Raw genomic sequence first — 15,229 nt, forward strand, 5'->3', positions numbered from 1 at the left:
ACCAAGGAGGATAGAAGGAGAATTGATGCCTTTGAGCTGTGGTGCTGGAGAAGAGTATTGAGAATACCATGGACTGCTAGGAAAACAAACAGATTTGTCCGGGAAAGGGTTAAACTGGGTGGCTCCTTGGAGCCAAGGATTCTGAGGCTCCGTCTAACATACTTTGGACATGTTGTGAGGAGAGACAGGTCCTTGGAGAGGGACATAATGCTTGGGAGGGTGGAAGGACAGTGCAGGAGAGGAAGGCCCTCTATGAGTTGGATTGATTCAGTGATTGGGATAATTGGGATGGGAGTGTCGGAGACAGTGCGATTAGCACAGGACAGAGCGGAGTTTAGGGCTGTTGTACATAGGGTCGCTATGAGTTGTAGGCGACTCGACGGCACATAACAACAACAACAACAACAACTCTCTGCTTTCAGTCAAGATCCATCTTACATCAGCAATGATATCCCTAATGCCACAGTCTCTTCTGAATCCAGCTTGACTTTCTGGTAGCTGTCAATTCCTGGCCTTTAAAAAATAATCTTCAGCAAGATTTACTTGCATGTGATATTAGTGATAATTGTATGATAATTTCCACATTCTGTTGGATCACCTTCTTTTCTTAGAATATAAACAAATATGGATCTCTTCCAGTCAGTTTGTCAGATAATTTTCTTCCATATTTGTTGATAGACACTAGTGAGCACATCCAAGTCTGCATCTGTTTGCTGCAACATCTCAATTAGTTTCCCCTCAATTCTTGGCACCAATGCCTTCAGTAAAGCTTGGACTTTTTTCTTCATGACAACTGGTTCTTGATAATGTGCTTCTTCCTGAAATGGTTCCGAGCCAATTCTTTTGGCACCATGACTCTATATTTCTCACATTTTCTTTTGATGCTTCCTGTATTATTAAAGATTTTTCCCATAGAATCCTTCAGTATTCCATCTCGAGGCTTGAATTTGTTTTTCAGTTCTTTCAGTTAGAGAAATGCTAAGTATGTTCTTCTGTTTTTGTTTTCTAACTCCAGTTACTTGCACATTTCATTATAATATTTTGCTTTGTCTTCTTGCGCAGTCTTTAGAAATCTTCTGGTCAGCTCTCTCACCTCAGCATTCCTTCCCATGTTTTGGCTTCTTTTCATTCAAATGAAAGTTTTAGCATCTCTTCTTAAATTCATATTGATCGAGTCTTATTTTTGGCTTTGGGGGTGTTTGTTTGTTTTTCCACAATTATGGTGTTTACATAATCGCTGAGTAAGGACAGCTTCCACAATGGGCTCACAGACACCTCGGCCTTCAGGCTCATGGCTTTAGGTCAAGCACAACCCATAACAACCCTATGAACAACAGATCTGAAGCCTGTCCTATCTGTGCTATCCTCACAATCTCTAACACACTCAAGTCCATTGCAGCAGTCACTGTGTCAATCTATCTGGTTGAGAGTCTTCCTCTCTTCTGTCAATCCCCTCTACCTTTTCAAGCATGACTTCCTTCTCCAAGGAGCAGCCTCTCCTAGCAACATGCCCAAAGTATGAAAGACAAAGATTTATCATCTTTGTCTCTAAGAAGCACTCTGGTTGCATTTTCTCCAAGATATATCTGTTTGTTCTCTTGGCAGTCCATGGAATATTCAGTACTTTTCTCCAGCACCACATTTCAAAGGCATCAATTATTTTTCTGTCTTCCTTCTGTCCAGGTCTCAGATGCATAGCAAGTGACTGAAAAGACCATGGCCTGAATCAGATGCACCTTAGTTCTCAAACTGACATTGTTGCCCTTTAACAATTTGGAAAGGTCCCAGACTAAAAACTTTTCCAGTGCAATACGTCTCCTGATCTCCTGACTGCTGATACCAAGGGTACACAACTAAGAAATGGTACAAAGCTCTTAGTTATGCGAGTTATATATTGATAATTTTTTTCTTCCCTGTCTTTGTAGTGACCTTTTTGCTTTCTTCATGGATGATGACCATGGTGTCATTCCACAGCTCATCTGGTCTTTGGTCATTTGTATTTAATGCATCAAGTCTATTAAGATGTATTTTAAATTCAGATTGGATATACTCAAGGTCATATTTTAGTCCTTGTTCATTTGTTTTCCCTTCCTTCAACTTCACTTTGACCTTGAATATTAGTAGTTGATCTACTCCACAATCCTGAAATTGTTCTGAGTTCTGAGTGCTGATACTGAGCTACCCCAATGTCTCTTTTCATAGATGTAGTTAAGCTGATTCTTGTGTTCATTAGGTGAAGTCCATGTATAGTCACCATTTATGGTGTTTTTTAAAAAGTACTTGTGATGAATAAATCATTCATTATACAAAATCTATCATGCAATCTTTAGCCTCATTCCTGTCACCAGGGCCAAATGACAAACTGAAAAGGAATAGTGTGGCATCATTATCAAAATGATCACTTCAAGATTTATCCTGAGTACAATGCTGTGAGCGAGAGAAGATTATCCATACACATACAAGGAAGGTCTGTTAATACAGCCATTCTTCAAATATATATACCAACCACGAAAGCCAAAGATTATCAACTTTTACAGTCTAATATTGATCAAACATGAAATCAAGATGCACTGATATTGATAACAGGAATGCAAAACCTGGAAACAAAGAATTCTTTGGTCTTCCTTATTCATCGCCATTTTCCACATACTTCTGAGGTACTTGAAAATAGAAGGGCTTAGATTAGTCAGGTGTGCCTTACTCCTCAAAATGACAGCTTTTTTTTTAATATCTTAAATCTTTTGCAGAATATTTTCTCAAAGCAACACAGTTTTTTTGTATTTTTGACAGCTGCTTCCATGGGCACTGATTTGTAGATCCAAGCTATATGAAGTATTTGACAATTTCAATCTTTCCCTCCTTTCTTCTGATGCTGTTCATTGGTCCAGTGGGGGGCTTTTTGTTTTACTCATGTTTATGTGTAATCCACACTGAAAGCAGTTTGTTTTTTTTTGTTTTGTTTTTACAGTATTATTCAGTTGAAAGCAGTTTTTGATCTTCATCAGCAAGTGCTTCAAGTCTTCTTCACTTTACTGCTTACCACAGGTTATACTGAGTCTCTCGCCAATACTGGTGCTGTGCTCTTCTTCATATAATCTAGCTTCTGGGATTATTTTCCCTATTAAATGTTAGATGCTTGCTAAAACATCTGAATACTCAATTGATGTTTATTGCTAGATTGAATTTCTAGGGAAGCAATGTCCTTTCTTCCAAAATGGCAAGTATCTCGTGCTCAGTCAGAATAACCAATAAATGATCATCATCTATTGCTTACGTTTACTAGCAACTACAGAAATTTTTCCTTTTTCAAGTTGCTAGATAACAGTCTGGAAATCTGGAGGACAACCACTTTGCCAACTGTCTTGAAGAGATCCCTATTTGTTCCCATTCCAGAAAAAGTTGACCTGACAGAGTGTGGAAATTATTGAACAATGTCATTAATATCACATGCAAACAAGATCCTGCTGAAAATGATCCAAAAATGACTGGAACAGCACATCACAGAGAATTACCAGATGCGCAGAATGGTTTGAGAAGAGGCCGTGGCACTAGGTATATTATAGCCAATGTTAGGAGCATCTTGACTGAAAGCAGAGAGTACAAGAGGAATGTCTATCTGTTTCATTGATTATGCAAAGGCATTTGACTACATGAATCACAAAAACTGTGGCTAACTCTGAAAAGAATGAGAATCCTAGAACACTTGATTGTGTTTATGCAAAACCTACCCTTGGACCAGAAGGCAGTCATCAGAACAGAGCAAGGAAACACTGTATGATTCAAAATCAGGAAAGTTGTATGCCAGGTATGCATCTTATCCCCATTATGTTTTCAACTGATACATGAAGCAGAGCATCCAGGAGGCTGGGCTCTATGAGAAGGAATGGGGCATCAGGATTGGAGGAAGACTTATCAACCACCTGCATTATGCAGATGACACAACTTTGCTTGTTGAAACTAAGGAGGACCTGAGGCATTTGTTGTAGAAGGTCAAGCAAGGACTACAGCCTTGAATGTGGACCAAAGCTCAACATCAAGAAAACAGATTATCCACTGGGCCAATAGGCAGCATCATGATACATGGGTGAAGAGACTGAGACTGTTAACAGCTTCAGCTTGCTTGGCTCCATAATTAATACTCGTGGAACCAGCAGTCAGGAAATCAAAAGATGAATTGCATTGCAAAAATCTGCTGTCATGGATCTCTCCAGAGTGCTGAAGAGCAACGATGCAGTTTGGAGACTCAAGTGTGCATGATACAAGTGATGGTCTTCGCAATTACTTGCTATGCATCAGAGAGCTTGGACAATGACTAAGGATGATAGGAGAATCATCAATACCTTTGAGCTGTGCTGGAGAAGAATACTGAATATACCATGAACCACTAAGAGAACAAAACAGGTTTATCCTAGAGAGGGTGAAATCAGACTGCTCCTTGGAGGCAAGGATTTTGAAGCTCCATCTCACATACTTTGCGCATGCTACAAAGAGGGAGCAGTCCTTGGAGAGGGACATTGAGGGAAGTCGAATATCAAATTTAATAATAGTAGACCAAATGCTGGAAATGAGGGAAGCTTGATACAAACTGAAGGCCACCTTGTGGCAATGGGGCATTCCCTAGGAGTTAACATTGTTCTTAGTTTGTGTCAAATGAACCCCTCCCTCTTGAGATTAGCATAAAGAGGAACTTGGCCTTATCTGTAAAAGACTTCACCATTATCCTTTGTTTTGTACTTCCTTGTGATTTTACTTTTATTATCTTATGATTCTAAATAAATACTCAGAGAAGCATGGCTTGAGGTCTTCAGTCGAGAACTGCTGACCCTCTGTTTTACGCTCTCTGCTCTATCTCATTCCTGGCTGTTTGTCTCTTTATTAATAATTATAAAATTATTCTATTCTTTGGGACCCTCGGTCTGCAACAGACATCATGCTTGAAAGGGTGGAGGGACAGTGCAGAAGAGGAAGACCATCAATGAGATGAATTGACTCAGTGACTGGAGTAATGGGTGTAGGTATGTCAGAGACAATGAAGTCGGCTCAAGATAGAGCTGGGTTCAGGGCTGTTGTACATAGGTTCACTATGAGTCTCAAGCGACTCAATGGCACATAACAACAACAAAGAGAAGTATACATGTTTAAGTTTTTCATGAGGAAAAGTAAGGCATTAATCCTCAGACACTGTCGTGTACCATCAAGTCGGAAGCAACCCGTAGCAAACCTTCCAGGTTTTCAAAGGCAGTTAATCGCACAAGAGGAGACTACCCATCCTTTTTCCAAGGAGCAGCTATTGGATTCGAACTGCATGCCAGATATAAAAATGACAAAATATCAATCCAAGTTTTTGCTATGGGATTAACTGGTTTTGTTCTTAAGGCAGGATGACATTTTCAATATGAACTTCTCTAATAGTGACCCCAGGTAGAAGTCCCAAGTAGATGTGAGGATACTGGGACTCCTCTGCACTGCAACCACAGATTCACACACAGCAACCAAATCTTCCCCTCTTTTTTCACCTCAGGTTTTTCCAAAGGGGTCTATAGCTCTGAGACACAACATAATGGATTTCTCTGAAAACTTTGTAAAAGCTATGGACTTTCTCCAGAAACATATATATACATTCACATCTTCAAAATTCTGTAAAGTATTTATGGACTCCCTAAATCATTATTGGAACCTTAGATAAAAGTCTTGGATTTTTAACAAATAACTCACTTATGAGAAATGAGAGGAGACAAAACTCTTCTCTCTATTGCCAGTAAATGCCATAACCATGTATTTTAAACCATATATTAACCAGGAAATGCCAGTAAATGCCTCTTAGCTACTAAGAGAAACCAGTCCTCTGGACAGAACTCTACCCATAACTCCACTACTTATGCTTAGATCTTCTTTTTATTAATTATTTTCATTTCTTTTTTTAATCTTATTATTTTTGTGTGTATACCACTGAATCTGACGCAACTGGGACAGAAGAGATTGCTCCTCCTTTTCCAGCAGAGCATCTGGTAGATTCAAACCCTGCACCTTCGGAATTGCAGTGTAGTTTCTTGCCACTAGGCCACCAGAGCTCCCTTGCGCTTAGATCTTCTTGCCCCTTACACAGACATAGCTGTTCTTAGAAATGGAGAGGCAGTCATTTATGGCACCACTTGAAGATGTGCAATACAGTGCATTTGCATGTGTGTGTGGTGTTGACCTTTCCCATACCTGAAGACATAAAACTGCAGTCATCATGGAAGGCCAGCCAGGTTAGTGCAGAGGTGAATCATAGCACATTCCCTGATCACTCGGATCATGGATACCCAGGGATCGGCTGGCTCAGGTTTCTTCACTCAGCAAGGATTAAGGAGCAAGGATTGCTGGTTCTTTCACTTAGTATGGTGTCTATAGTCAAGACACAGCTTACACTTTCTCTAAAAATGTAAGCTCCTGGCTGAGAGAAGAATACCAACTGAAGCCAAGGGCGAGGTGCATGCTCCTTGTTCAGTGCTCACATCCCCTGCAGCTGCAGAAAGACACCTTACCTGTCTGAGAGCTGCCCCGAGATGAAGGAGCCCACCAGCACACCCACGAAAAACAAGGAGATGGTGAGCGGGGCTTTCCAGTCGTCCTCACACACCAGGTTCCACTGTAAGAGAAGCAAAGGGATGTATCACTTATTTCTTTTTTTAACTGTTTTACATGTGAAGGCTTCATGGAAAATCAGAGAATACCCTGCACCCCTGCATTTTCTCTTTGCATTATAGTGCAGATACGTAAGTTCATCTAGTTGGCAGCTCCGCTGGGTGGCCAGGCTTCCCTCTCACCAGGAGAGTGGACTCCCCGCCTCATCCTGTTTTTCATAGCTTATGCCCCTGTGTCTTCTCTCCGTTTTGAGGAGGAGAGCCTTGCGGGAAGTGCTGCACACACGCCAACACTAAGAGAAAGGCACTGTCTCTCATGCTTGCTTCCAAGACTCTGGGCAGTTCCCAGTGCTGTGGCTGAGGCAGGGCTCCCTCGTGCAGCGGGGCTCAGGCCTTGGGCATGTAAGTCGTGGGAGTGACTCTGGAGCAGGGCCAGCTAAGTGAGGGTACATTGTCTACACCTGCTCTTTCAGCTCTTCTTGGTCCTGAGTCTTTCTGGTGACATACTGAATTACAACGACTGACTCTGCAAACACACACTCAAATCTGAGCCAGGAGTTAGCAAACTGGCTTCTAGCTTCTATTCTACTGTTAACTGGCTGTCCAAACTCAAAACACATTCCCCCTCCCACTTCAGTGATTTAAAATCTTATTTGTAAAACAGGAGTGGAGAACATGAACATGGGGTAGAGAAGAGGGTGTGGTGCACTGGTTTCCCAGCACCCAGTATGTGGTCCCATCTTTAGTTACCATGAAAAGGAAAAGAATCTGTGGGCCTGGAATAGGCCCATAAGAGAAGCAGCTGGATACTTAGACATTAGACTCGTCACGCCTCATATGGAGCCAAAAGAAGAAAGAAAATCTGAAACAGGAAACTGTTGTTCTCAGAAGAAAAAAAAAGCTTCTCAGAACAGGGCGATGGTGCTTAGTGGCAACTAAGCAGCTCTACAGACTTTTCACATGAACAGTCACCATACAGGGACTCTATACCCCTACCCGCACCCTGAGACCTGGCTGTCATTTTTCCTCCTTTGGACCTACTGCTGTGCAAGTAACCAACAGAGACATGGAGATTGGGTGACTCCTGGAACAGGGCATCTCTTCTTGGCCATTGGTGTAGGGGAAAGCATGTCTACTTGAGCGCCCTGCTGTGGCAGTGTGCACACATAACCTTCAGGAACCTCCGGGTGGTGGGCAGAGGGTCACACAGCATGAAGAACCTCACCCCCAAATCCAGAAGCAGCCCAGACTACCAGGAGTCAAGAGTACACTGTCCAGAGTGTTCTGCAACAGCAACCAGCCACCAGGGGTCTATCAGCCTTACTCTGGGCTCCACCACCACCAACCACAGCATTCTATCTCATTTCTCTGGTAAGTAGGGGAGTCCTACAGGGGAAGCCTCAATGTAGACAGGGCTGCAAAATCCAGGAAGAGGAGTGTCAGGATAGAAAAGGCCGGAGGAACGCACTGATAGGACTCTGGGAATCTCTTTCCTCATCACACCTCAGTGAGCTGGTCTGTGGGTGTTAAGGATGTCAGACCAGAATACGGTCACACTTTCATATGACAGGAACTATTTCACAGCCAGCATGCATTACTATTGCAGCAACAAAGATGGGTAGGGGATTAATAAAGAGGTAGCAGCTGCTTCTCAATAGCTCTATTGTGTGGGTTGAAATGGATACAGCTGCACTAAAACAAATTCAGTAAGGCTTCTGCAGTGAATTCTGAGGTTGTAGCTTCCCCACTCCAGCTAAGGTCCTCAACACCAGCCTTTTACAGACTCATGGGCTGGTAAGGCCAGAAGCTACCTTGAAATACATCAGGCTATGCTCGGTGTGGGGGTGTAGGGGGCAGGATCACTGAAGTGCTCATCTTGGGCTACCTCCCAGGGTCCATCCAGCACCCTTACCTCCTCCACTCCCTCCAGCCTGTCCTTCTGTGTAAATCTGATGAGGTGAGGAGGAACTGTACCCTCTATCCACCACTCTTTGACTGTTCCAAGACCCTAGCTTTGGGGCCTCCAAAAACAAGCACACTTAATGCTGCTTCTCTATCAATGTAGAAAGTGGAAAGTGAGTGGGATTAAGAAAATGAGAGGCCTCAAGACTAAACTAAACAAGGCGTGATATAGCTCTGTATCCAGCTGACCCACCCTTTCATCTGTCAACCACCAGATGGACTGTACTGGGCTCTGGGACTTCCCCCGAGTCCTCCTGAGGAGGGGTGGGATGAGAAGCTCACAGAGCTGAGACTACGTATGCCCTGCTGAATATGTCTATACAAGCATCTAACATTCCTACCAACCTGCTATCCCAGCCATGACAGGAGGAGTTACAAACCAACTCACCACACGTGGCAGGTGAGACGAACTGTCTGGGCTAATAACATGTGCCCATGCTGAGAGTGAATGTTTGGGTTACAAGTTCAGGTCACAAGCTATTACCCATCAGCTGGGTAAGCTGTGAAGACCAAAACCCAAACCAGTTGGTGCTGAGTCAATTCCAACTCACAGCCACTCCATGCTTTAGGACAGACATGTGCTCCACAGCGATTTTCAATGACTGAGGTTTTAGAATCAACTCAACCACAACTGTGTGTTTGTGTGTGTGTGTGTGTGTGTGTGTGTGTAAGAGAGAGAGAGAAAAAGAGAGCGAGAGAGAGCGAAAGAGAGAGAGAAAGAAATTGAGATTAAAAGATTACCTGGCCTTTATTCTGACATGTCTCTGGGTAGATATGTACTGTTAGCCTTTCAATTAGTTGTGTGCTTTATGTTGATGTCACCCAGAGACTTCTGATGTGAATGCAGATCCCATCTAACAATCCTGGGATCAACTCTGGCAGGGGACCTGGTCTTGCCATTCAGAAATCTGCCCCTCTAGTGGAGATGGTTTCCATGGTGTCTATCTGGTAGCCTAGTAGGTAAAGAGCTGTGCTGCCAACCCAAAGGCCCAAAGTTTGAATCCACCAGCTCCTCCACAGGAGAAAGATGGGCAATCTCCTCAACCTCTGAAAACCTACTGAAAGGTCAGGTAGGAGTCAACGGCATGAGTTGTTGCTGTTATTGATATATGTCAAAGCTTTTAAAATTGTATACTTCAAGTATGTATCACTTATTTTATGCTTTTCATCTCAATAAAGTTGTTAAAAGCATTTATAAAATAGAGAGAATGCACCTCTTGCATTCAGTGTACAATTAGCTTTACACCTTAATTATAGGAAATGGAGAGATGACCCTGGGACTAAATGTTCTGATCTGAGTTGGCTGAAAGGGAAGCCAGGGTCAGTGTCCACAAGGAAGAGGTTTTTCCCTGAGGTGAACCTTGCCTAGCTTCTGTTGCTGTTATTGGGCGTTGAGATAGAACTGACTCATAGCTGACCCTCTGGCAGCTTTTGAGAGGCTCAAGGGGCACCCACTTCCTAAACACCACGCCTCTGGAAATGCTATGAACTTTGATAAAAGTCAATAGTTGTAGAGGGGTTGCTATGAGTCGTGCTCAACTGGACAATAATCAACAACAACAACAAACTGACCTAGTGACAAGAAGCTGTGCTGTGGTCCCTAAGGCATGCAGTTCAAATACACTAGCTGTTTTCTGGGGAAAATATGGGCAATCTCCTCCTGTGCAATTAACTGCCTGCTGGAGGGTCAGCTATGGGTCAGTTCAGACTCAATGGTACACAACAACAACCCTTTGGCTGTGACAACTGTCATACTCGTAGCCCAGGGTGTCAGTTCCAGGCTCGCTGGAATGGGGCTCATTCTGCTCGCTGATGACCAGACAGGTCTGCTATGACCACGTGTGCATGAGGGCTTTAAGAACCTAGCAAGTGGCTCCCCTGGCTTGTCACGCAGCTATGAAAGCAGGAATGAGGATAGGTGCTTCCCCGAGAAAAGTCAGAAGTAGCAATAATGTACAAGTTCCTGGTCTCCTGAGTCTCTCCACCTCAGAGTAAGCTGTGGCCAACCTCCCAGGTTGCTGTGACTCCCCCATTTCCCAAGGCTGTCTATGTACGAGACAAGGCTTATAGTACAGAAAAGGAGAAATTCCAGAACAACCATGAGGAATAAGAATCCTGCCAAGAATCGGGCCAAGGGGCTTTCTGAAAGCAGAGTCAGGCAGGGAGCAAGAGGATGCAGAGGCCTGCTAGTTCTTAGTCGAAGGAATTCCAAGTCCCGATGTTAAAAGGGTTAGAAACTTCTACAGACCTTTCTAGCTGCAGACTGGGCTGGGCTACAGATCAAAAATGTTGTTGTTTGGGAACCAAACTATAGCAGACCCTCTGATGGGGTTTTCAGAGGCAGTTAATCGCATGGGAGGAGATTACCCACCCTCCTGTGGAGCAGCTGGTGGTGGCAATGAACCACCTGCGTGTTGCAGCACTGCCTCTTGCCACTAAGCCACCAGAGCTCAGATCAAAAATAGGTAACCCAGACAACCTGAGAACTCACTCAGGCTACCGGAGGAAGGAGCAGTCCTGGGCTAAGAACAATCAGGGACCAAGAAGCACTGCAGGCTGGGATAGACAGCTAATTACTCAGAGAATCAGGAATGGCTATGGGGCCAGAGGAGACAAAGGAATCCTCGAAGCAAGTGAGCTACAGGGACCAGAGGAAACCAGGCAGTCCTACGCGTGAGCCACCAAACTGTTCTACAATGTGAGGCATAAACCGCTTTCACTTGCTTTTTTCTGTCAATCTCAACTCCATATTCACAGGGTCAAGCTCCAGTCAGTAGGAGAGGGGATCATATTTCTTTCAAAATAATTAAACCAATTCTTTTTACCCAGGTTTTCCATCTATGCATTAAACTGCCCTTCTTTTGTTGTGATTCTGTAGTGAGCATTTCTGCCGAGTCCCTCCCTCTGTACTCAGCATCATGGCAGAAACTGAGGGAGATGCAAAGACGTGTATACATACCCCACACAGTTCCCTACTACACACACATGCTTCAATGGTAACAGGACACCTATGGTTTCAGTCTTCTGCTCAAAACGGTTTAGTAATAACGAAGACCAGAAACTAAAACAGCTGAACTTATATACTGTATGTGCACTGAAACAACTGGGATGGGAAAAATTAAGAACTCAGAGCCCTGGAATGGGAGCCTGGGAAGAGGTAATGTGAAAGAATGGATTATAGCCAGGATTGTGCAGAACTACACATATTCAAAGCGTGCTCTATGGCACGCTGTCATCCTGAAGCCAGGCACTGCTATTTAGATAGCTTTGCAACACACATGCGGCCCATTTCTTTTGAGAGGGAGATTAAGTTTCTAGCCTGACAGCACTCTAACTTTTTTTCCATTCGAATACTCACATTTTACAAATTTGGGTCCACTCAGCTATTGCTTCCTCAGCAATGCCTGAATCAGAAAGGATCCAGTTCAAATAGGAATTGATTACTAGTGTACTTAGAAGCACACCTAAGTTTGTTTTAGGGCAAAGGACAGTCTTGGAAGTGCTTAAGAGGCATGGGACTAGCTGCAGTGTTCAGCAGGCCAGGTCTGGGTTGAAAGAAAACGGGCCTTAGAAAAACAAAGCCAATTAGAATGTTGATACACCATTTTCAACAGTGATTGTTCTAAAAGGAAGAAGCAGCCTCAGAGTTAGGCATTCCATTATCACTAAACAAAAGGCTAACAGTCAGACTAATCTTGCCTCCCTGCAAAGACTGACAACCTTGAAGTAGGTGAAAGGGCACACCAAACCAAACTTGCTGCTTTGGAGCCAATTCTGACTCATAGCCACCCTACAGGACAGAGGAGAACTTCCCCATAAGATTTCCAAGCCTATAATGTTTGTAGGAGCAGGCTGATGTCTTTTTCCTGCAAAGTAACTAGAGTGTTCAAACTGACAAACTTTTGGTTAACCACTGTGACACCAGGGCCGACCGAAAGGGCACACAGCTGAGGCAGCTAAATAAATGGCCTATATATAAACGAGAGGATGCCACTAACAGCAAATAGCTCAAGAACCCCCCTCTACACAGCCAGCTTTTGGGAGCTGAAAGCTACCACTACATCTCTGGGAAAGGCAGGATGAAGCCAGAAAAGCAGGAGTAAAGGATGAGAGTAAGTTGAGGGACCTTCAAGGGTCAGAATAAAATCCAAATAGATGCCAAAAGAGTTCTTTGACTTCCTTGTCCCTACTTTTGCTCAGGCTGCAGGAGCAGATTTTGTAGGGATTCCCATGTCGTGGAGACTAGAGCCCTTTCTGTGGATTCTGCCTGCATCCCTAGGGACAGCTTCTGCGATCACTGGCTTCTGTGAGGGTCACACACTCACCTGGGAAGCAAAGACCCACCGTTTGCATCACCTGAAAGTTCCAATTCCCTATGAACTCCTGGGCCACATACAGTCAGTAGGCTACCTTCACTTCATTCCAGGATCAAACTTATGATTTCTCCCCTTTTTTGTCAAGTAATTATGACACAAAACATGCAGATGAGGTTCCTAGCTTGCTAGAAAATCACATTCTTACTACCATAGATGGAGTTAACTGATCTCAAGTGCTGGGGGTGGGGTGGGGGGCAATCAAATGTCCAAGCACAGAAAACACACATACACAGACAAGTAAATCTCTCTAAGGGAAGTCTTCAGAGCCCCCTGAAAGGATGACTGTCCCCAGAAGCAAGACACCCAGAGACCTCCAGGGCCCCAGTGGCCTCCTTGAGCTCCCAGGAGAGAATTTCAATAAGTACCTCAAGTATGGTTTGATGATGACATATCAGGACCCATGGCACCCTGCCCTTTAGCCTTCAACTCTGCCCTTTGGATGGGCTGAATTTCTTGTAGTTCTAGACCCTGTGTCACCCTTGGGCCTTCACCTCAGTGTACTGCTGCTATAGGAACAGCCCCAACTCACTGGGAGGCCTCCTCCTCCTTCAGGAAATGTTCCCATATTCATAAAGCTGGAGAGGTGGCCCCCTTGTCCTGCCCCAAAGACCTCACCTTCTTCTTATCTTGCTACACAGCATGAAATCCTGTGACTTATCTACTAATCTAAAGAATATGCCAGACATCAAACAGGGCTTGACAGTGACTTTGGGGTGGGGGTGGGACACAAGCCTATCAAGGTGGGAGTCTAGAGTGCGGAGCATCAGTGACTCAGACACAAAGCATGTCCACTTGACTCCAGGAGCATCACATCACATTTTACACATCCAGCTCTATTGACTGTGGGGTTGCCTGGGGACAGACAAAGGCACCCAGAAGGAAAGTCCAAGGGGTGGAGGATTGAGAAAGACTTTCTTCTACTTTCTCTTAAATTGCAGCTCTATGCTTTAACCTTGGTCAATGATTTTGTTTCAGATATTCTAAGAAACACCCCAGGCCAACCGGTCACTCAGAATGAAGAGATCTTCAGGTACATAGATCTTGAAGGACTGATAAATGACTCAGAGCAAAACAAAATAAATTCCTTACAGGGCACAACAGACTGTCCTTTTGGGGTAAGAATGAGTAGTGAAAAAAATAGTAAAAGGCAGAAGAGACAGTTTTATATACGTGTTTTAACTTCAAAAGTTCAGTATAAAGAAAGGTATTTCCCCTCTCTGGACAGATTACAAGATGCTGGAGGAAGAATGTGGCAGCCCAAATCCTGTGACCCATAGGGCTGTCACCCTCATCTAGAGGAAGTCCTCCATCACCTAAGGCCTTGGGCACCTATCGAGCCACCAGAGGCTTGCTGGCTTCCCAAGGGTGCCCAACTGCGGCTAAAGGTCACTTCACAAAGCATTCCCAAGACACCTAGATGAAGGATGTCCATTACCAGGGAGTAGTACTGGAAAAGATGTAGTGACAGCGAGTTGCGTGCACATGGGGTGGGGTTGTGGGTTCAAGGATCAAGAACGTGCCCTCTGCTCCAGCTAAGCCCGGTGGGAAGTGAGGGTGGCACCCACCTCGGTCACGATGGTGGACTGATAGACATCTTGGCTGAACTCCCAGCCGTCCAGGCAGCCCTCCTGCTCCAGCTCGGTCAAGTTCACGTCGCGCCCGGGCACCAGCCCGAGCGCGGACAAGTTGGTGAGCGTCGCCAGCTTGTAGCGGCGGCAGCTGTGGGGCACCTCCCGGCCATCCTGCAGGCGCAGCGGGAGGCTGTGGTTGCGCCATGCGCTGCTCAGGTTGGCAGAGTCCGGCACCCGGCAGTGGTGCTCGGGGGTCGCCGTCAGGAACACGGCTGACAGGCCGTTAAAGCCGTTGGGGATGATGCTGGCGCTGAGCAGGAAGAAGATGAGGCGCTGGAAGGGCCCCCACTCGCCCAAGAAGGCAGTCACCTCGTCGTAGTCTCTCATATTTGGCTCGCCTGCAGGCGCCGCACCGCCAAGGGTCGGGGGACACCGGGGCGCGCAGAGGCGGGGCGCGGCGGCCGCGTGTGCGTGTGCGCTTGCGCGCGGGGTGCCCACCGCAGGACAGATCGCAGGACGGGCCGGGAACTGACGGCGGACTAAGCGGATTCGCGAGGTCCCGCGCCGCAGCTGCCCCCGCCCTCGCACGCCGGCCTTACATAGGGCCCTCGTCTGGGGGCGTGTTCTGAGCTTGGGTCGCCAGGCCCGCCCCGCCGGCCGGCAGTGCGGCGCGGATGGGGCGGGGCCGAGGGCG

At 45.3% G+C, this 15,229-nt stretch overlaps 1 protein-coding gene across 1 annotated transcript in view; it reads right to left on the bottom strand.

Annotated features, from left to right (window-relative positions):
- Positions 1-14,972, bottom strand: part of SLC22A5 (solute carrier family 22 (organic cation/carnitine transporter), member 5) — a 50,442-nt gene extending 35,470 nt beyond the window's left edge. Inside the window, exons 1-2 of the mRNA XM_006888086.1 lie at positions 14,530-14,972; positions 6,528-6,631 (exon numbers count right to left, since the gene is read on the bottom strand). Of these exons, the coding sequence (XP_006888148.1) occupies positions 6,528-6,631; positions 14,530-14,922 (497 nt within the window). The 5' untranslated portion in view covers positions 14,923-14,972. The remainder of the gene's footprint in view (positions 1-6,527; positions 6,632-14,529) is intronic.
- Positions 14,973-15,229: the final 257 nt, after the last annotated feature.

The sequence above is a fragment of the Elephantulus edwardii genome, unplaced genomic scaffold (assembly GCF_000299155.1).
Source record: "Elephantulus edwardii isolate Elephantulus edwardi_28Jun2011 unplaced genomic scaffold, EleEdw1.0 scaffold00064, whole genome shotgun sequence".
NCBI classification, from domain to species: domain Eukaryota; kingdom Metazoa; phylum Chordata; class Mammalia; order Macroscelidea; family Macroscelididae; genus Elephantulus; species Elephantulus edwardii.